The sequence below is a fragment of the Arctopsyche grandis genome, chromosome 8, assembly GCF_051622035.1.
Source record: "Arctopsyche grandis isolate Sample6627 chromosome 8, ASM5162203v2, whole genome shotgun sequence".
In the NCBI taxonomy this organism is placed as follows: Eukaryota; Metazoa; Arthropoda; class Insecta; order Trichoptera; family Hydropsychidae; genus Arctopsyche; species Arctopsyche grandis.
This window is the reverse complement of record NC_135362.1, coordinates 3,449,610-3,471,458: the sequence shown is the minus strand read 5'-3', so window position 1 is coordinate 3,471,458 and position 21,849 is coordinate 3,449,610. Positions and strand designations below refer to the sequence as shown.

Here is a 21,849-nt window from a genome sequence, read left to right as displayed (position 1 = left end):
TCAAAATTAGGTTTTCAAAATAGTACTATTACTTACAATAAAAGGGTTTTAAAAATTAAAACTTTGATTTAATAATAAAAAAATAATTTAAGTAAGGTATTTAAGTGGCAAGCGTTCGCCAACGACCATACCACGTTGAATACACCGGTTCTCGTCCGATCACCGAAGTTAAGCAACATTGGGCGCGGTCAGTACTTGGATGGGTGACCGCTTGGGAACACCGCGTGCCGTTGGCCCCACTTTTACCATTTTTATTTTGTATTTCATTTTTAAGAACTTTTTTTATAATTCTCTGTTTTTATAAAACTCAAATTAATATTTAAAATCAGTATCTCTCACCATAAGAATATTTTTTGTCGTGGATTATGTTTTAATTGGTGGCATGACAAATCAGCGCAAACCAACTTAGCGCCGACCTTTCGGCGCAGACAACTCAGCGGATGACAATTCAGCGCATGGAATATTCAGCGCAAAATCAATTTTTTCAATAAGTTTCAAATTCGTTTTCAAAAATAATTACTCTATTGAAATTGTCGTTCATATTTACATGATAATTTCATAAATGCGAATAAATTTATTCGATACTCTTTGTGCCTTTGTGCCCGGTTTAGAAACCCTGCTTAAAAATAAATTTTTGCGGCCTTAGTTGAGAAACCCTGCTTGCGTAATATTTCAAGGTACAAAGAGTATCAAATAAATTTATTCGCATTTATGAAATTATCATGTAGATCTGACCGACAATTTTAATAGAGTAATTATTTTTGAAAACGCATTTGAAACTTATTGAAAAAATTGTTTTTGCGCTGAATTGTCCATGCGCTGAATTTTCATCCGCTGAGTTGTCTGCGCCGAAAGGTCGGCGCTGAGATGTCGGTGCACCGTTTTAATTGTATCGGACTATATATGCTTTTTATTTTTAAATAGCTGAACCCAGCATTCGTTGCAATGCTACTCATTTCGTTTATTGACGTGCTTTTGCATACATAATTTAATTTGTTTTTCCGTCTGGTGCGTACACGTATATATACAAACATCCCGTTTTTCCCGTTCCCGTGTTTGGGTGATTTTTTTACAGAAACCATTGCGGGCGTGCACACAATAACTCATGTAAGTCTCATCGCAATCGATTGAATGGTATAGGAACTATACGACATTGATTTTTACACATATAGATTACTAGTTGTTTTACTCGGCTTCGCTCAGTTTTTGTAATATAAACAGCTTAAACATGGCGAATCTAATAGTAAATATTCATTTGTTTGAATGTTCCACAAGCTTTGTCAGCCAAATATTTAGGACTGCATCTTGACTCAAGGCTTACGTGTAGTCATCATATTAAAAAAAAATAGAACAGATTCGAATGAAACAAAGAGAAATGCACTGGCTCATAGGAAGACACTCCAAATTAGACCTACACTCCAAAAAACTGATATACCAGACAATCGTGAAGCCAATATGGCATATGGCATATGGCATACAACTGTGGGGATGCAGTAAGCCATCCAACATCGAAAAAATGCAAAGATGTCAAAACCAGTGTCTGAGGATTATCACCGATGCATATCGCTTCGTCACAAATGAAGAGATCCACAAGGACCTTAAAATCCAAAAAGTAAATGAAGTCATCCGAGAATGCGCCGGGAGGCACGAGTTGAGACTGCTCCGTCACCCTAACATAGAAGCGTTGCAGCTACTGGACACAACTCACCAGCAGAGGCGTTTAAAGCGAAAAAAAGCCTCACGAATTGGTGTTCTGAATGTGAGAGATTCAGAAGCCCATTCACAATTTTGGGGGACGGAGTGATGATTCCGTAGTGCCCGTACATGACCTGAAGAGCCGCGACATCACTGGTGATGATTTATCGGGAATCGATAAGATGGCACCACAAAAAAAAAAAAATTGTTTGAATCGAAAAAAAATAATATTATTCAACTAATCTACTCGTCGTCAAAGATACTAACTTACATACAAAGTCTCTTTACAAATTATATGTATATTAGATTTCCCTCAATGTGGTTGGTTACATTTATTGGATTTTTTCTTGTAGATATATAATACTACATAAATGTATATTATTTATTTAAAATTGGACCATTGTGGCATTTCAGGAATCCCTAATATGTCATAATGGTCGAAAATATAACAAGGAGAAGATATAGAAAAAATATTAATATGTAGATACAGACAAAAATTAATTTATACATAATCATAAAACACAATTGCCTTAGCAATAGTAGAAATATCAAATATAGAATACATATTAGTATTTATGTATTTCACTCGTGAAACTTAATTTGAATACAAAACCGTGACATGTGTAAACATGATATTTTGTCATTCGTTTGTTTGTTGTGATAATATTTTGATGGTGCCATAAATATGTTTACAATATATTATAATTAAATTTTCAATACCTTATAGTGACATCTATTGAAAATAATCTTTACTATAATTTTAAATCAATAATAAAAAAAACTTTATAGAGACATCTTTTTAAATTAATTTTAACTATTAAATTTTCACTTTCGGAAAATTCATCGACATGGAGCTACATTTGTAAAAAAGAAATTTCTATTATGTATAATGGATTATTTTCACAGTATAGAACAATATTAATGACATTGAGATCTGCATAGATTCATATATCGATACGGATGACGAGACAAGTATCGATTATTCAATAATAGTCGATACAAGACATCTGACAATCAAGATATTTGCAACATCTTGTATATAACAGCAGTTTTAAAAAGTGATTTGTTATTTATATTTACATTTAAATATGTAAATGCGTATTTTAATCATATAAAATTTTTACTACAGTTTATATTGATATTAAGATATTATTATCATCAGATATATGTATGTATATGTACATTTGTCATTAAATCTAATATATAATTTTGAAAGAGACTTTTTATATATGTATACTAGCTGTATTACCCGGCTTCGCTCAGTGTTTATAATATAAACCGCTTAAACATGACTAAGCTAATTTAATTAAAAAAAAAAAAAAAATTAAAAAATTAAAAAAAAAAATAAAAAAAAAAATAAAAAAAAAATCAAAAAAAAAATCAAAAAAAAAATAAAAAAAAATCAAAAAAAAAATTTAAAAAAATCAAAAAAAAAAATCTTTTTTTTTTTTTTGCCTTCTAGGGCTTCGCCCTCGGCGCCCCCCTGAGCCTTTGCCTTCTAGGGCTTCGCCCCTCCACGCCCCATGAGCAATTGCCGTTTAGGGCTTCGCCCCCATGATCAGTTGCCTTTTAGGGCTTCGCCCCTCCGCGCCCCCATGATTAAAAGCCGTCTAGGGCTTCGCCCCCCTAAGTTAATGCCTTTTAGGGCTTCGCCCCCCGCGCCCCAAAGGTTAATTGCCGTTTAGGGCTTCGCCCCCCTTAGTTAATGCCTTTTAGGGCTTCGCCCCTCCGCACCCCCATGATTAAATGCCGTCTAGGGCTTCGCCCCCCTTAGTTAATGCCTTTTAGGGCTTCGCCCCCCGCGCCCCCAAGATTAATTGCCGTTTAGGGCTTCGCCCCCCTTAGTTAATGCCTTTTAGGGCTTCGCCCCTCCGCACCCCCATGATTAAATGCCGTCTAGGGCTTCGCCCCCCTTAGTTAATGCCTTTTAGGGCTTCGCCCCCCGCGCCCCCAAGATTAATTGCCGTTTAGGGCTTCGCCCCCCTTAGTTAATGCCTTTTAGGGCTTCGCCCCTCCGCGCCCCCATGGTTAAATGCCGTCTAGGGCTTCGCCCCCATGATCAGTTGCCTTTTAGGGCTTCGCCCCCCGCGCCCCCAAGATTAATTGCCGTTTAGGGCTTCGCCCCCCTTAGTTAATGCCTTTTAGGGCTTCGCCCCTCCGCGCCCCCATGATTAAATGCCGTCTAGGGCTTCGCCCCCATGATCAGTTGCCGATAAGGGCTTCGCCCCTCCACTTCCCCATGGTTAATTGCCGTCTAGGGCTTCGCCCCCCTTAACTAATGCCTTTTGGGGCTTCGCCCCTCCACGTCCCCATGATTAAATGCCGTCCAAGGCTTCGCCCCCATGATCAGTTGCCTTTTAGGGCTTCGCCCCCCACGCCCCCAAGATTAATTGCCGTTTAGGGCTTCGCCCCCCTTAGTTAATGCCTTTTAGGGCTTCGCCCCTCCGCACCCCCATGATTAAATGCCGTCTAGGGCTTCGCCCCCATGATCAGTTGCCTTTTAGGGCTTCGCCCCCCGCGCCCCCAAGATTAATTGCCGTTTAGGGCTTCGCCCCCCTTAGCTAATGCCTTTAAGGGCTTCGCCCCTCCGCGCCCCCATGATTAAATGCCGTCTAAGGCTTCGCCCCCATGATCAGTTGCCTTTTAGGGCTTCGCCCCTCCGCGCCCCCATGATTAATTGCCGTCTAGGGCTTCGCCCCCCTTAGTTAATGCCTATTAGGGCTTGCGCCCCATGAGGCTGGGCCCCCCGGGCCCCCTTCGGGGCCCCACGGGGCTGCGCCCCTTGTGGCGCCCCCTTTTGAGCCCCATGGGGCTGCGCCCCATGAGGCTGGGCCCCCCGGGCCCCCTTCGGGGCCCCACGGGGCTGCGCCCCTTGTGGCGCCCCCTTTTGAGCCTCATGGGGCTGCGCCCCATGAGGCTGGGCCCCCCGGGCCCCCTTCGGGGCCCCACGGGGCTGCGCCCCTTGTGGCGCCCCCTTTTGAGCCCCATGGGGCTGCGCCCCATGAGGCTCGGCCCCCCGGGCCCCCTTCGGGGCCCCACGGGGCTGTGCCCCTGTTGGCGCCCCCTTTTGAGCCCCATGGGGCTGCGCCCCATGAGGCTGGGGCCCCACGGGGCTGTGCCCCTTGTGGCGCCCCCTTTTGAGCCCCATGGGGCTGCGCCCCATGAGGCTGGGCCTCCCGGGCCCCCTTCGGGGCCCCACGGGGCTGCGCCCCTTGTGGCGCCCCCTTTTGAGCCCCATGGGGCTGCGCCCCATGAGGCTGGGGCCCCACGGGGCTGCGCCCCCCGGGCCCCCTTCGGGGCTGCGCCCCTTGTGGCGCCCCTGGCGGGGCCCCATGAAACTACTCGCCTTGCGCCCCCGCGGGGGTGAATCCATTGAATCGAAAAAAACAAATCGGCGCCCATGGATCGAAAAAAAAAAAAATCGAATCACGTGTTCGATGACGTCACCGATCTACGGACGACGACGAAGACGACGACGAAGACGACGACGACGACCAAGGATATTTACATACAAAGTCTCTTTCCAAATTATAGATTAGATAAGGTTTTTTGGTAATCGAAAATCAAATCAAATTTTCTACGACGACGATTCAATATAGTTGAATTATTATTTTTGGATTCAAATAAATTAAATAAAAAAAAAAAAATGAATATTTCTATTAGATTCGCCATGCTTAAGCTGTTTATATTACAAATACTGAGCGAAGCCAGGTAAAACAGCTAGTCTAATATATAATTTCGAAAGAGACTTTGTATGTATGTTAGTTTTGGATCGTAGAATCCGTGACGTTAAATTCAATAAAAAAACAAATGAATATTCAAATAAATTTAATCAAAATAAAACTATTCAAATAACTTTAATAAAATGTTTACTATTACATTAGCCATGTTTAAGCGGTTTATATTACAAATACCGAGCGAAGCCGAGTAAACCCACTAGTATAATATACGTAATATAGTGTCAAAATCCACTGGTAATTTAATTTACATTAGCAATTGCTACAAATAACGTCTGGAAATTTATATACATAATACAGTTGGAATTTTAATTAAATCGTCAATCAATAATAGCGCAAATGTACCTTTTATTATTATCATATTAAATACTATAATTGGTTGAAATGATTTCAGTATAAAAAAATAGTTCTATGATTTTCATGAATGAAAGTCGTTATACATTTATACAATCTACATACATATATAGATAAAATTGAATGTCTGTTTGTTTTTTGTTTGTCTCGTATAGGCTCCTAAACCACTCAACCGATTACGACGAAACGTTCAGGATTTGTTGTATGCATGTCCGGGAAGCTTACTGTGAAAAAACCTCTTTATAATGATATTCGTAATTACGATTTTACCGACGCTAAAGTCTGAAGCGTCATTGTGTAGTCAAAGAATTCGTTGGTAACCACGTTACCAGTTGGTTTATGACGACACGGCGTTGAAGAGACGTTTGTTGAGCTCCAACCATCACTTGAAAAGGGAACGGGAATTGCATGCCTTTTTCTGGCATTGCAACGCATGCCGGGGTTCAACTAGTATTATATAAAAGAATATACATTTTCTACCATATTGTAGTCAGTGTCGTGAGAAAATTTGCATCGAAGTTACATATCAATTTCGATTATTTTTTTAACAAATCCACATAAATATCGTGTCGAACCAAAGAATTTTAACAACCTGCATAAACAATTGGTTTAATTGTGCAATGGATTAAAAGATAGCACGCGCATTGATTGGAATTCAAAAACACACGATATTAAATCAATCAATCATTGTTAAGTCTGCTATTTATAAATAGTTAGCACGTATGTATATAAATTGAAATCTAGGAGTTATATATAAAGGCCACCCTGTTTCGATCTTCACTGTCAATACTTACAGTACACATACAGACACACACACAGAAGAAGGACAATGTAGTCTAGCAAGACAGACGAAGCAAAACGGATATATAAAGAGGAGTCAAAAGGACCTGTTGCCACAGTTTCCCACGGACTCCAGACTGTTTGCATCTCTCCCGAAAGAAAATTATACAGGTAACTTTACAAATTGAATATGGCGAATTTAAGCACAACGGTCAGAGTTCAGTATAACGTTAGTTCAAATCTCATTTTGCAACACGTCCAGTGCGAATTCGTAAACGGATTTCAAACCAACCCTATCCTATCTGCAGTAATATATACAACTAAATTTATTATTTTCCATGTACAAACTATTTTAGTATTAAATTTAAAAGCTGATTATTGAATAGTTTATATACATTAGATTTTTTTTCATTAGATTTTCTTATATATTGACGCATGTTTCATATTTAATTTGTACTCTTTATTTTCGTATGTTTTAAATATAGTTTTTGCAATTTTTTCCCTGTACTCTAAAGGGTCAATATATTGTGTTTTTAATGCGCCAATGTGAATATATATAATTTTTTTGGACGATTTAGTTAAATTTAATAATAAATGCAGTATCAATTCTGTGCCAAAACTATTCATTGAAGAATTATCGTGCTAAAGTAAATAGCATGCAATTTGCAGATATTTCATCATAATTAACAGCCACTTATTTCATCCACTGTTGGATAAAGGCCTCTCCAACAAGCTTCAATTCATATCTGTTTTGTGCAACTTTCATCCATATAATCTCATACGTATTTCTAATTAAATTCACCCATTTTCTTTGCACCTAACTTTCAACCCTTTACATTCTCTCGTGTGCCATTCTGGCACTTCTTTTTTTGATCTTGCATCCATTTTTCTAGCTACGTAACCCGCCCATCGTCATTAAAATCCCTTCACTCTCTCCAATAAAGACTTACATATGACAAAAAGTTATTTCCAATAGCGTAATTTGTGACACTTTGTGACAATATGTAGCAAAAATATGAGAAACGCGTGTTTATTTTAACGCTAGTAGGTAGTTCGGATTTTAACCCACATGTTTTGGTAAAAAAAACTCCAAATTTTTTAACCTAGGGATGAATAAAATAAATAATCAGTTCACGGTCAGTTTTCACCCTGCTAACGCACTTCACAAATTATTTATTATTGATTTGAAAATAGACTAAAGCTTCAAATTTTTTAAATAAAATATGTAAACTACTACTTTTGTGTATAATTTGTCGTGTTTTAACGTACTTTTAAATTTTTTTTTCAATTTTTAAACATTTTTTTTTAAATGGAGAAAAATCATTTCAAATGCTGTGAATATGGCCATTTCAACCCTTATTGGTATATCAATTACCCTTGTCATATTACGTTTCCTATCCGTTTCCTACCCTTGTCATATTCCGTTCCATACTTTATTATTAGACTTTATGTTACATTAATGTCTATTTTTCAATATATATAATATTAAATATAATATATTTGTATGTGTATATATGTATATATATATATATTTTCTATACGTATATAGACATTTTACTGAAGTAAATGATTTGTTCCGATATTTAAAACACTGCCCCGAAAAAATCAGGCCTTATATATATTATACATATGTAGGTACTAATCCTGCTCTGAGTACGCGATATCTACTATAATACGATTCAAATGAATATTATATTAAATGAATAACAATATTGATTCACGAAATTATCTAGTATTTGGTATAAAGATAGAATTTTTTTCTTTTTAATAATGTGACTATTAATCGTATCGATTTGAAGCCATACAAACTACGCACGATCCGTGGTGTAGTGTTTAAATAAAAGTGAATACGTAGATATTAAATTTGTAGTGATAAATAGTAATAATATTCGTTTGCATATATTACAAATGTATATTGTAATTTCGGAAGATAAAACAATAAATACTTTTATGTTTAAATTTAACAGTATAAAATACGAACGCAATTTTTTTTGATTTTATATACGTACATATTAGTATCGCTAGATTTTTCTTATACTATTTTAATAATTATATTATTAAAGTACATGTTTTATGGGAGTAATGATACAGAGTGACCGACGATGCCAAGACGATTATGCGATTAGAGCTGAGTCAGTAGGTACATGTGTGGGGTAATTCAGTGTTTCAGGTTGTTTTAGCATGAGATGTTCGTCTCTGTGCATATATTTTCAGCCCATCGTGTTGTAGAATAGAGTAAAATTTTCAATGAAAATTCTGCATTATGACGTAACAGAGTGTATTAACTAGTTATTGTTTGTTTTTCCTGCTAGATTGTGTGATTTTTCCGGTTTGAAAGGAACATGGATAGCAACGAATACAGAACTAGGGGTGAGTTTTGTTTGTAATACCGATTTTTCGACTATTTAACACATCTTTGTGATGAATATTGTATAATATATGTATGTATATATATTTTTTTTAAATAGCTCAATAATTTCAATTACACTGTTGGACACGAAAAATGGTTCAGAGACGAGATATAACTTTTCTTATAGATCTATGCCCAGTAAACATGAATCTGGTAATAAAAAATGTTGATTGGCTCGAGATTCGGAGATGTGTTTTTTTAATCGCGCGATTTTTCTATATCTTCGTGTTGTTCGGTCGATGTCTCAAAATTTGTCAATTTTATGTTCAAAATGAATATTGGAATCTATAGTCGGGTATTTTATCTTTTATTTGCAGTAATTTTCAGCTTTCAAATCTCTCTAAGTAGTCGTCCAGTTCAAATCAAAAGTCAAAAGTATGTATTTTCACTTGGGATTTTTTCCCACTGTTAATGCTATTTTATATTGAGTATTTTCTATTGAAACATGTTTATTGAGATAGTGTTCTGGCCACACTATTTTTAGTTTTCGTTTAAAAGGGTTAATTGAAAGTGTGCTGAATTTTTAATCGGTAAAATGGCGAGCTAAAAGCTTGTACTAATACTCGTATTAACACGAATCTTAATTGGATTAATAGGGATAATATATTAAATTGTCTTTATATGAGAATTAAATAAAATTCCATTTTTCTCAAACATATAAAAATGCCGATAAATATATGTAGGTTGAAATTCAGATTTTAAGATGTGGTTACAAAAAACGTTATTAAAGAATATAAATAATTACATTATATTCATTATAATTGCATTAAAAAACTCGGACTCTCAAATATGTGTATGATTTTTCCTCATACATGTCTTATGTATTGAATTTTCCGAGAATTGACCGTAAATATGTATATTTCTGAAACTTATTTATATGTGTACGGATCGGACAATATATTAAAGTCAGTGTCGATAAAACGACTTTAGTGCATATATACTGCGTCAGATCAACACCCCCAGCATCTCACTGAATTGATTCTACGAGAAAAGCCGAGCCTAATAAAAACATATGAGACCTTATGAGGGTTTTATTGGCACATGTAAATTCCTTTCTAAAGCTTTTCCGATACACACATCCACACGTGCAAGCCGGGAAATCCTATTTTATCTAAGCGTTAATCGAGTCCGGTTCGCCTTTGTGCTGCTGCAGATCGATTTGTCAATTTCTTTTTGCCAAGTCCTAGATGGAATCTTGACTGTGTTAAAAAGGAGACTAAAAAGAATAAAACAGCATTTTGACTGTTGGTTTTTCTTTATTGTGTTCAGGAAAAGAGATGGTGGACTACATTGCCGATTACTTGGACACTGTGTCGTCTCGAAGGGTTTTTCCCGATGTTCAGCCTGGTTTTCTTCACGCCCTTTTGCCGGAAAGTGCGCCGCTTGTTGGCGAGCCCTGGCCTGACATCATGGCTGATGTTGAAAGGGTCATCATGCCTGGAGTAATGATTTATACTAATACCAATTTAATAAGTAAAGTTAATAACAAAAAAGTCAAATTAAAAAGTTTTTTTTATCAAAATTGGATACTTAAATTTAAAAAGGTGTACTAATTAAATTGCTCAGCGTTACCTTGACGAATAAAATTTGGGAAAAAGATAAACATGTGTATATATTTGAAATGTAAGTGTATGTGATTGTATTATAGTTATTTATTTATTAAACCATTTTACACAGTGAAAAGAAAATGCTTTTGCAAGATAGGACAGGGATGCCAATTTCTAAGAACCGTTTCAATGAAAATTAGATAAATTTCCGAACTGTGATAGGAAATGATTGACCTGGAGTCACATATCCACGGTTTGGCCAGCAGCAACCAGTGAGAATCGAAACCGTGACCACATTATATGCTAAGTACTCATCCATGCTGCTGGTTAAAAAATATACTTAAAAACTTTTTCTGGATAGACTCGATGAAATTAATATATGTATTTTAGTGAATAAGGTGACCAAATGGTAGAAATTGATTCTAATTAATTTCTTACTACATATAGGTACATATATTAGTATATAGGTAATACCTATATAACAATGTATATATTATTGAACATTCTACACTGGACTTCGCTTAATTGGGCCTCCAGTTAACCAGATCAGCCAGTTATTTGGGACGAATCCCAAGGTTGATCCTTCAGATTCGCTTATTGTAGTCAGCCGGGTATTTGGGACAATTTTTTTGGCCCGATGTGTCACAATTATGAGGAATCCACTGTATTTAAGCAGGAACATTGTAAATCAGTGGTTAGCATGTAATACTTTCGATTGGGTGGTCACGGGTTCTATCCCTGGCTTTGTTGCTGACTAGACTCCAAGGTCGATTGTTTCCTATCAGAGTTTGCCAATTTATTTAATTTCATTGCAGAAACAGTTCCTATGTACCCACTTTATATTTGAATATGATTTTAAATTTATCATATATACATACGTATATGCAAGTTTAATACCATTGGTTTCACCTGGACAATAGCATTATGGAAAAATATAATAAAAAAAAGAAAACAGTTTTTATACTTAAATTTAAATTTTCAAAGGTTACCCATTGGCAAAGTCCTCATATGCATGCCTACTTTCCGGCATTGAATTCTTATCCATCACTTTTGGGAGATATGTTGGCAGATGCCATCAATTGCTTAGGATTTACATGGGTATGTTACATTGATTTCACTAGCATTATATCTGTTAAAAATAAAACTTTATATAATGAAATTGAAAATTCAAGGCATCGTCTCCGGCTTGCACCGAATTGGAGACAGTAATAATGAATTGGTTAGGTAAAATGATCGGACTTCCTGAAGACTTTCTGAGGCTGAAGAACGATAGTCCTGGAGGAGGAGTAATTCAAGTGAATACAAACACTGATTAAGTCAATTCAAACTTGGAACTTGTTTTAAATACATTCGTAAATTAATTCATAGACAACTGCTAGCGAATCTACGCTCATTTGCTTGTTGGCTGGAAGGTCCAGAATTATAAGGAGGCTGCAAGAAACCAATCCAGATTTAGAGGATGCTGAAATAAATGCTCGCCTCGTCGCCTATTGTTCCGATCAAGCTCACTCTTCTGTAGAAAAAGCTGGACTTATAGGTTAGTATCGTATTTTTTGAAATTTCGTTTGCAATTACTGTTGGTTTTATATAATACTAATGTTTGGACTTTATAGGACTGGTAAGGATGAGGTATATCGAAGCCGATGACAATTTGAGTATGAGAGGAGACAAATTGATCGAAGCCATGCAGAGGGATCGCGCCAAAGGGTTGATTCCATTTTGGGTGAGTTTTATTTGATTAAACTATACCAGTACCACTCAAACACTGGTCCGCGGCCCAGTTCTTGAGGTCGTGGACATAGACGTAATTAAAAAAAAAAACAATAGCCTAATGGTGCGTACGCACCAAGCCAACGAACGGCCCACAGGCCAACTTTTAAAACCAGTAGCGTACAAAATATCGAAATAAAAATTAAATTTAAAAATTGAAATTAAATATCAAAATTAAAACTATTATTATTATATTAAAATTAAATTCAAGTATCAAAATAAAATTATAATCATTATATTAAAATTAAAATTAAATATTGAAAGTTAAAACAGAACATGCACAATTTAAATAAATTTTCGAGATTGACCTAAAATTAGATCATCAACAATCACATACAGGTAATCCTCGACTTTTGTTTGTCGAAGATGTTTTGACTTACGAAGATACGCACTAAGATCGAAAAAAATCAAAGAATTATTATTTTTACTTCCCCGTAATGCGCAGTTACTGAGAATATATCATGTATTAGTATGGGTGATCCAACGATTTTTGCTAACCCGGGGTGTTGTCGGTCACATCAAACGGATTTTTTTATTCTTCAATTGTTTCTCTCGTCGAAATAAATCAAGTAATTAAATCATTTCAGAAGTAAAATTTATCGGATAATGTGTGATTATTAATTTTATTTCGACGAAAGAAAAAAAAACCCTTTGACAAATCACCGACATCCGACACCGCGTTTTTTTATGAATTGTTTTTTTTTTGTCGATCATCCACGTGGAAATAAAGTAACATGTCGTGACGACTTTAACAATATTTTTTTTCGCTCGTACGCAGAGAAATTATAATATTTCTCTGGTTTTAAATGCGGTATCGTCGTAATTCAAAACATTGTTGTAATTCAAAACATCAACGATGATCTAATTTTAGCTCAATCTCGCTCTTTAGCTTGATTTTGATATTTAATTTCAATTTTAAAATTTAATTTTTATTTCGATATTTTGTACGCTACTGCTGGTTAAAAAGTTGGCCCAAAATTGTCGTTGGTTTAGTCCGTAAGCACCATCAGACAACGTTGCATCATCTGATCCGTTATATAAATTATACAAAGACAGGCCCTGCAAACTCGAGATTATTTGGGATACTATGCCAATATATGGGCGCCGATTCTAAACGACTATTATCGCATGCTACTATACGTTGGTTGTCAAGGGGTAAAGTGCTGAGGGTGTCCAGTCAAAACCGCGCGGTCAATAAGGGCCACGACATAAACGCGCCGACGTTACCGCGCCGCGCCAAAAATCTGAATACAGTCAAAAGGCAAGTCTGAAATATAGCCAATATATGTAGGTAGTCGTCGAGTAGTCAATATATGTAGGTAGTAAAACATAGTCATACAACAAATTTTTGCTACTTTACATACTTGCATTTGAAACGATTGATAAAACTGTTGACTTGATAAGTCTGATTATAAATTGTGAAACTATCGAGATAACGCGCGTGCGCAACTTGCATCTGATAGTGGATTCTGGCGCGGTTTTGTCGCCGAGCAGTTTTTGCTGGCGCGGTTTTGTCGCGGCGCGTTAACGTCGGCGCGTTAATGTCAGGGCGTTTATTGACCGCGCGGAAAAGTCGGGGTACCACTGAAGATAGTGTTTCAGCTCAGGGATGAGATCGCTATATTTATATAACAAACCCAAAATCTTATGTATGTCAGAACAATTTCAAAACAGACATTTTTTTGCATTTTGAATGACCTTAACTTATCCATACAAGGAAGAATGACATCTTGTTTTAAAATAGCAGACAATACAGATGGGTTGAAACGAAAACTAAAATCATGGAAGATTCGTGTTTAGAAAGATTTGGGCTGATATTATTCACGAGGAGAGGAACTTAATAATACGTCTTTGCGCGATGTAATCATCCGCGAAAGGGAAAAAGGATGGATCCAAAACCATTTTTGCCATGGACTGATAATTGATGATTGATAATTTGGAAGATAAACTAATTGACTGCAAATCAAGAATTAAAAGTGTTTTGAAACCACAATTTCACTTGCGTTCTTTTGGATCAAATTGAAAGCAGAATTCCCAGATCTTTATGAACTTGTACTGAAAACTCTTTTACCATTTGCATCAAATTACCTTGGCGAGGCTGGTTTCTCAACCATGAGGTTAATTAAGACAACACATCGTAATAGTGTGGATATTCATGATTCGATAAAACTACGACTGGATAAGTTGTCTAATAACAAACAGGGTCATATGTCTCATTAGTTTTTCTTTTTATTTCATTTTCATTTTTCATCGTTGTATAACTACATATGTATATACATATTGTTCATCTTTGAAATAAATTAAATATATTTCACTACGTTTTATTTTAAAATATGATGCTAGTCCGTGAGAATTACTGAAAAATATATACTAGTCCACCAACTGAAAAAGTTTGAGTAGCACTGCACTATACAATAGTAATTTTAAATGAAGTCTTTTTACAAGCCTCTTATTAGCTTTCTTTCGCAAAACATTGTTTATTATATAATATGTCTAGTATGTAGTCATACTTTTAGTATATCAAATAAGTCGCATTTGCATCATTATTTTTATCTATGTAATTTATTTCAATAGATGGAACATACTAGAAAACCTTTTGTATTTATATACATATGTATTCCGTACAATTTTAACGATTCGTCGCTCTCCTCGGCAACAAGTATTTATATACATATACATGTATAATATTCATTTTAAGGGGTAGCAGGGGTGGCATTGGGGAGGGTATAGGATCAGTGTCCCGCGGGCCGCTAATCCCGCGCCGGCCCTGCTACAAATTGGTCTCTCAGGGACGAATTCTTATTACTTAGCGCAAATAAATAAGACCAACAACGGGACCAGATGCTCTGTCGGTGAATTAATACCAACTATGTATCAAATGAGAGCCAACGACAAGCAGCAAATAAAAATCCAAACGGTATTAATACAAAACGGAACCTTGGAGGTTTTATAATTAGAAAATATATTAGTGGATGACATTCAATCTGAAAAATTAACTTTTATTTTATCTACAATTCGATGAAGTATTTTTATCGTGACAAAATTCGACCTCAAAATTTTGAATGGGTTAGACATATACATATGTATATCTCTGTAGTATCGATCCTTTATCACGTTTCCACGGTTTTTAAAAAATGTATGTATATAAATACTTTTTTATACCCGAAGTAGTCCTAATTTTTTCTAAGTTCCTAAGAGTTTCGAGATTATTCCCGAAACTGCTCGTATTTATAAATTCAAACTTATTTTATTGATAACTATGTACAAACATACATAATAATAATAACTTTTTATTCCAAGCGAAAGGGAGAATAGTGCAATCCCCAATGCCCATATAAATAATGTATATGAGTATATATGGACATAGATAGTAAAAACATTATTGAAAAATAGTAAAGCAAAATAAATAAATATATAAATAATAATAATAATAATAAATGATAATAATAATAAATAATAATAATAAGAGCAATCAATTATCAATCAACTCAACATATGTAGTTTATGGGCGGTTAATTTCTAACGAATGATCAAATCAAATATAACGGATGATGTTTATTGTTATATGTAGTTTATTGTTTGACTTAATTTTATAACCTATCTATGTATGTATGTATTTTAATTTATAAATTTATTAAATTCATTCATTGGAGCATGACTTTTTTGAATATCAATATTCATATTAATAACATAATAAACATGATTTATATTTGTACCTACATATGTATGTATTTGAACTATAACTAAATAATCAGTAGCGGCTCGTGAGATTTCATAGTGGGGGGGCTGCAGAGATTATTCAGGCTGTAGTAGCTCGTTAACCAAACCGTTGATCGAATGAAAACAAAAATAGCTTGAATATGTACTTTACTGGGAGGTCTGCAGCCCCGCAGCCCATGTGGACGACAAAAATAGCATGCATTTGTACTGTATTGGGAGGACTGCAGCCCATATGGACGAGCCGCCACCGACCAAATTACATTTCTAAACTTAAATAATGAATTTACTGGAAAAATACTACATTTCATGTTTTAAAAAATATTTTTTCATTAATTTTAACTTAAAAGTTGGAATTTCAATAACAAACATGCATAATATATATTTTTAAAAAGTAACACATTGATAATATAATATTACCGCACATATGTATGTATGTAGAGAAAAATAGATATTACTAAAATAACACAAAAAAGTAATAATAACAATGAAAATGGTAATAATAATAATAATTCCATATATCAAAAAATTTATTTAAAAAGAAAACAAAACACATAAAAATAAGTAAAATAAATCAATAAATCACAATTATGCATACATTTATTCCGCCTATTAAACGGATAATTTTTTTTTTCGTAATTCATCATAAAATAAACGAAATGTATGTATGTGTAATTGTGGGGTCTACGTGACGATACAGAATGTTAAATTACAGAAAACACAAAAATCGGAAGGCAAAGATCGAAAATCGAAAGATCAAAAAAAAAATGGTGCATGGTAAACGGTACATACTCACTTAATTTGCGCGAGCAGGATACAACAGGAACAAGAGGAACATGCTTTTCCTCCCGTATTCTGCGCGCGCACATTAATACGGGAGGAAAAGCCTGTTCCACTTGTTCCTGTTGTATCCTGCTCGCGCAAATTAAGTGAGTATGTACTGTTTACCATGCACCATTTTTTTTATCTTTTGACTTAAGATCTTTCGATTTTCGATCTTTGCCTTCCGATATTTGCGTTTTCTGTCGTTTAACATTCTGTCTCGTCACGGAGACCGGTAATTGTGAAATGTACATATGTATATATAATGCTGTAATAACTGTAGATATACAAATATCTACAGTTATTACTGCATTATAAAATAAATATGTCGAGTAATGCTCGTAACTTTTTATGATTTACCTTTTAATTGGCATTCACACTTTCATTTCGTACCGCTTTTCATTTCAATATTATTCTCAAAGCTCTGCGCAACTTTGGGAACCACGGGAGCCTGTTCTTTCGACAATGTTCAGGAATTGGGACCGATCTGTAAAGAGGAATCTTTGTGGTTGCACATAGACGCAGCGTATGCAGGAAGCGCATTCATATGCCCCGAATTTAGGTAGATTCTGAACTTTTATCATATATCTACATATTTGTAAATTATTAATAATAAAAATGGTAAACATTAGGCACTGGATGACCGGAATCGAATACGCAGATTCCATTGCTTTCAATCCATCCAAATGGTTAATGGTACATTTCGATTGTACAGCATTATGGTGAGTACGATTCTACTATTCATATATTTCCAACATGATTGTTATTAATATGTAATAAATTTAATTTAGGGTTAAAAATAGCAAATCTCTGCATAGTACGTTCAACGTCAATCCTATATATCTCCAGCATGAAAATTCAGGTATTACATATTTTAACACCACGTATATTGAATTTAATTATTAAATAATTGAATTTATTTTTATTCCATTACACAGGTCATGCTATTGATTATATGGTAATATATATTTTTTGTCTGTTTTACAGTAATGATTTATAGTTATTGATGTTTGGATTTTTACAGCATTGGCAAATACCACTGAGCAAAAGGTTCCGCGCTCTAAAACTGTGGTTCGTAATAAGGAATTATGGAATTAGCGGTCTTCAAAAACACATACGAGAAGTATGTAATTGAATTTTTATTTTAATAATATTATTCTGGTTATATATTTTATTTTATTGATTAAAATTTTAGGGCGTGAGATTAGCTCAAAAGTTTGAAGCCTTAGTATTGGCCGATCCTAGGTTTGAAATACCAGCTGCCAGGCATTTAGGTGAGTTTATTTTAACTATCTCTTGTCGAGTGTAAATAATTTAAATAATACCTTTAAAGCAAAATTAGAATCAAAATACTATTATAATATATATGTACATAATATGCATCAAACAGGCATCACCAAAGTTAGGCATCATCAAAATCAATACTTTAGAACAATACACAGTCTTAATTTAATATTAATTAGTTTTAATGTATTCAAGGAATGGTAGTGTTTCGTCTGAAAGGTGCCAACGAGTTAACTGAACGGTTGCTTAAAAAATTGAACGCTCGTGGACGTATCCACTGTGTGCCAGCTTGTCTCAAATCGAGATACGTCATAAGATTCACCATAACATCGACCAGGACTACGAACAACGACTTATTGGGTATGCAGTACGAGACACCATAGTGTCTAGAATCGTTCCTAACGAGTATTTGATTTCAGAGGACTGGGCTGAAATTCGCATCGTGGCCAAAGACGTGTTGATGGAAGAATTCGGCACCGAAGATGGCAACTTGCAACCGCACAAAAAGACCAGAGTTCCTCTCAAAGGTATTGTACATTGTGTATTCAATGCGCTGAAGACGAGGTCTGCTTTGTTTTGGTTGAATTTCAATAACAGAATTATCATCAAATTTTTTCATAAGTTGGAGCTTTACATTATCATGATAATGTTGAGCTGGCTAGTAAACTTTTGTATTGAGTTTCTATAGTAACCGAAAAGCATTTCGATTTGATCCTCTGAGTGATTTCATATGTATTTTGTATTTCTTTTTTGTCATCTCAATCAAATTGTATCCATAATTTCAATTGTATAATAGTTTCAATTGCTTTAAAACTATAAATCCAATTGAAAAATGATCGATGTATCGTTACATATTTTTTTATAAATATTTACCTTTATTTTTGCAAGCTTTTCAGAAGTTGGACGTGTTCAAAATAGATTCTAATGGTTTAGATTTTTAATGAACAATAAAATTATTATTTCTTTGATTTTTTTCTTTTATTTAATCCCAATTTGCCTCGTGTTTAAACATTTAAACATTTAAACCTAATGTATCGAGAAAATATCCGAATTTTTAGATACTCGCGAGTTGAATGCTGCTTTCGGTACCAGTTTGCTTCTGGCCAACAGTCCTATGAGTCCCAAGATAGTCGATGGAAGCTTTGCAGCCATCAGAGACTATGGTGGTCTTTTGACAAAGTTTGCAGAGACTTTCAATTCGTTGCAGATCGAGCCAAAGGATAGTCCAGGTATGATGTTGTCTTTCTCAAGCCACATATGTATATCAGATGATTCCTATCGACTTTTATGATCAAAAAGATTTTAACCATTGTACTTTTGAAGCAATGAGAAGACGTATCCGAGGAATGATGACGGCGGGAAAACAATTCTCTTTGGACTCCTGCATGGATATGGTACAAGGAATATTGGCAACGGCTGCTGACTATCAACCTGGTAGCCAAGACTTGGCTCTGATGAAAGAAGACGACCGAGAGGATCAATTAGCAACATCTGGAGGTACTTTTGAAGGTCAATAAAGTGATTTTAATAGAATATGATTGATTTTGGCCTTTTTTAGGTTCGACACCTGGTGATTTGTCGGCTGGATCTCAAGAGACGGTATCTCAAGATGATTCTCAAAATAAGAAGTCTTTTGATAACAACCAATTGATGGTTCCTTGTTCGACTAATAGGCATTATAGGTCCAAATCCGTCGACACGACACTTCCTCTGTATCAAGAAAAAGGCATAAACAGCGAACAAACGTCTTCTTTTAAAGCTTTCGATGATAAAAAGGACGACGATATCAATGGAAGTAATGAATTGAAGTCTCAAGAGAAGGTCGACTGTGAAGTAAAGTGTATAGACGAAGATGGATTTCCAAAAGATGACGTGTTCAAGATTGATATAGAAGAAGAGAAGATCGATGTAAATGAAGAAGCAGATGTTTTCACACCGATGTCGGAAAAAGCTACATCTTCTTCAGCTTCTGGTGGATATCTGAAGAAGCTTCTGCAACAATTCAGCGAAGGATCTTTCAGCTGCGACGAAGATGAAAAGTCCAAAAATAAACTCAGCCAAAAGTCATCTTGGGTCAAAGGAGAAAAGAGCTCTCCGATTCGTAAGAGAGTCGATGACATATGCAAAAAGTGTTTGCATTATAAGGGTCAAGTTAATCAGAATCAGCAATAAGCGATTGCATATTTTTCGTAGATATCTATATGTCAGTAGTGCAAAATCAAAAATATGTATCAGCAGCATCATTTTTTTTATCGATAATCCATCGATAAATAGTTGCATTTACTCGTAGAGAATATTAGAAATATCTATTATGGCTAAATGTTAATTAGTTTTACGAGCAATGAATTATTTTATGTGCTTATGATGTGTGTAAATGTATTGAATTTGAATATATATGTAGGTACATATGTATTGTAGTCGTGTAGGTGTTATAAATTTTGATCAATGATATCATATAACAATTAATAATACGTGATAAGTTATTATACGTACGGGTTTATTGTTAATTTTGTGTATTATGTTATTTATTTATTTTTTAGCTATGCATAGCTATAAAGTTATGATATGGTTAACTATTTCAAAAAAAATAAATATATGTATATGAATGTATGTGTGGGTTGATTTTTGTATTGTTTTAATTCATTTTTAAATATTTGGCTAATGAATTAAATAAAATTCAAAGAAAAACTGCTGTGTGAAATCAATAAATACTTTCGATGTAACATATTTAAAATATTATATTATATTTATTGTTCAATAAATGTTTGTGATGTAGCAATATATAATTTATGATTTAGATGTATTTCAAACTTCCAATTATAATAATTAAATTAAATATAATGCACTCCAAAGCCATAAAAATAATTCTGAACGTGGAGTGGTCATTTTTTTAAATTTATGAACGCTTGATGACATACAGGGATTGAATAAATATGGGAGACGATAAATATAAGTTGTCTAAGTGTGGGCTTAATCATGAGCAAAAAAAGAGAAAATTGTTCAAAAATGTAGGCTATTTAATACATACACACATGTATATGCGTTTTTTTACGTTTTATTTACATATACATACATACATATATAAAATAAATTAATGATCTCTAGCATTGACGTTGTCTGTAACGAAAAATCAAGTCATTAGATATCACGTCAGAGCATTGTCACCACTCGTTCCCAAAGTGAAATTATAATAATCTTTCAGATTTATGAAAACGGCACGCGAGCGTATTACAATATATATAAAACACACATACACAATAAAATAAATGACTTTTCATTGTTGTTGGAAAGTGATCCCGTCACCTTTTTCAATGTCGTTTACTACACTGTCAAGGAGAGAGCATTTCCCATGGGGAGAGGCCGTGCGAATTGGACCGCACACGCAGATTTTATCCAATTAACACGATCTGAAGACAATGGCAGACGAAGAAGAAGACGAACAATATAATCAGATCTAAAGAAATCAAATATATTTGCACACTTATTGTATACGTACTTTTGGGTGGGTGCTAGTTGGGATTTCGATAACTTTAACAAACAAAAGTTGTCGTAAAAATAAAGTCCATTGACTAATGCATGCTTTTGAAATTGAGCTATGAATGCGATAATGAATCTATTTTTTCCGTTTACATACATTCTATCAAAAATTGTTGAAAAGTGTAATATAAAAATATAATCACAGTAGGCGAGGAAGTTGTCATTTTATTACAAGAAAAATCACTAGAAGTTTTTC

The 21,849-nt window shown here is 34.9% G+C and overlaps 1 protein-coding gene and 1 non-coding gene across 2 annotated transcripts; both read left to right on the top strand.

Annotated features, from left to right (window-relative positions):
- Positions 1-117: 117 nt before the first annotated feature.
- Positions 118-236, top strand: LOC143916271 (5S ribosomal RNA). The gene has a single exon (XR_013260961.1). It is a non-coding gene; the product is annotated as a 5S ribosomal RNA (ribosomal RNA).
- An 8,672-nt stretch (positions 237-8,908) lies between these two features.
- Positions 8,909-20,288, top strand: Hdc (histidine decarboxylase). The gene is made up of 17 exons (XM_077437163.1): positions 8,909-8,936; positions 10,246-10,418; positions 11,508-11,621; positions 11,696-11,818; positions 11,892-12,060; positions 12,137-12,246; positions 17,255-17,394; positions 17,465-17,554; positions 17,624-17,694; positions 17,771-17,790; positions 17,857-17,955; positions 18,028-18,106; positions 18,312-18,476; positions 18,536-18,643; positions 19,175-19,345; positions 19,440-19,613; positions 19,675-20,288. Exons 1-17 carry the CDS (start codon positions 8,909-8,911, stop codon positions 20,286-20,288), a joined length of 2,448 nt encoding a protein of 815 aa, XP_077293289.1.
- The last annotated feature ends 1,561 nt before the right edge of the window (positions 20,289-21,849 follow it).

Excerpts from the sequence above, each read along its gene's own strand:
- Hdc (XM_077437163.1), top strand. The coding sequence starts at position 8,909 with ATGGATAGCAACGAATACAGAACTAGGG. Across the intron at positions 10,419-11,507 it reads AAAGGGTCATCATGCCTGGA|GTTACCCATTGGCAAAGTCC; the intron begins GTAATGATTTAT and ends AAATTTTCAAAG. Across the intron at positions 17,791-17,856 it reads GTCATGCTATTGATTATATG|CATTGGCAAATACCACTGAG; the intron begins GTAATATATATT and ends GGATTTTTACAG.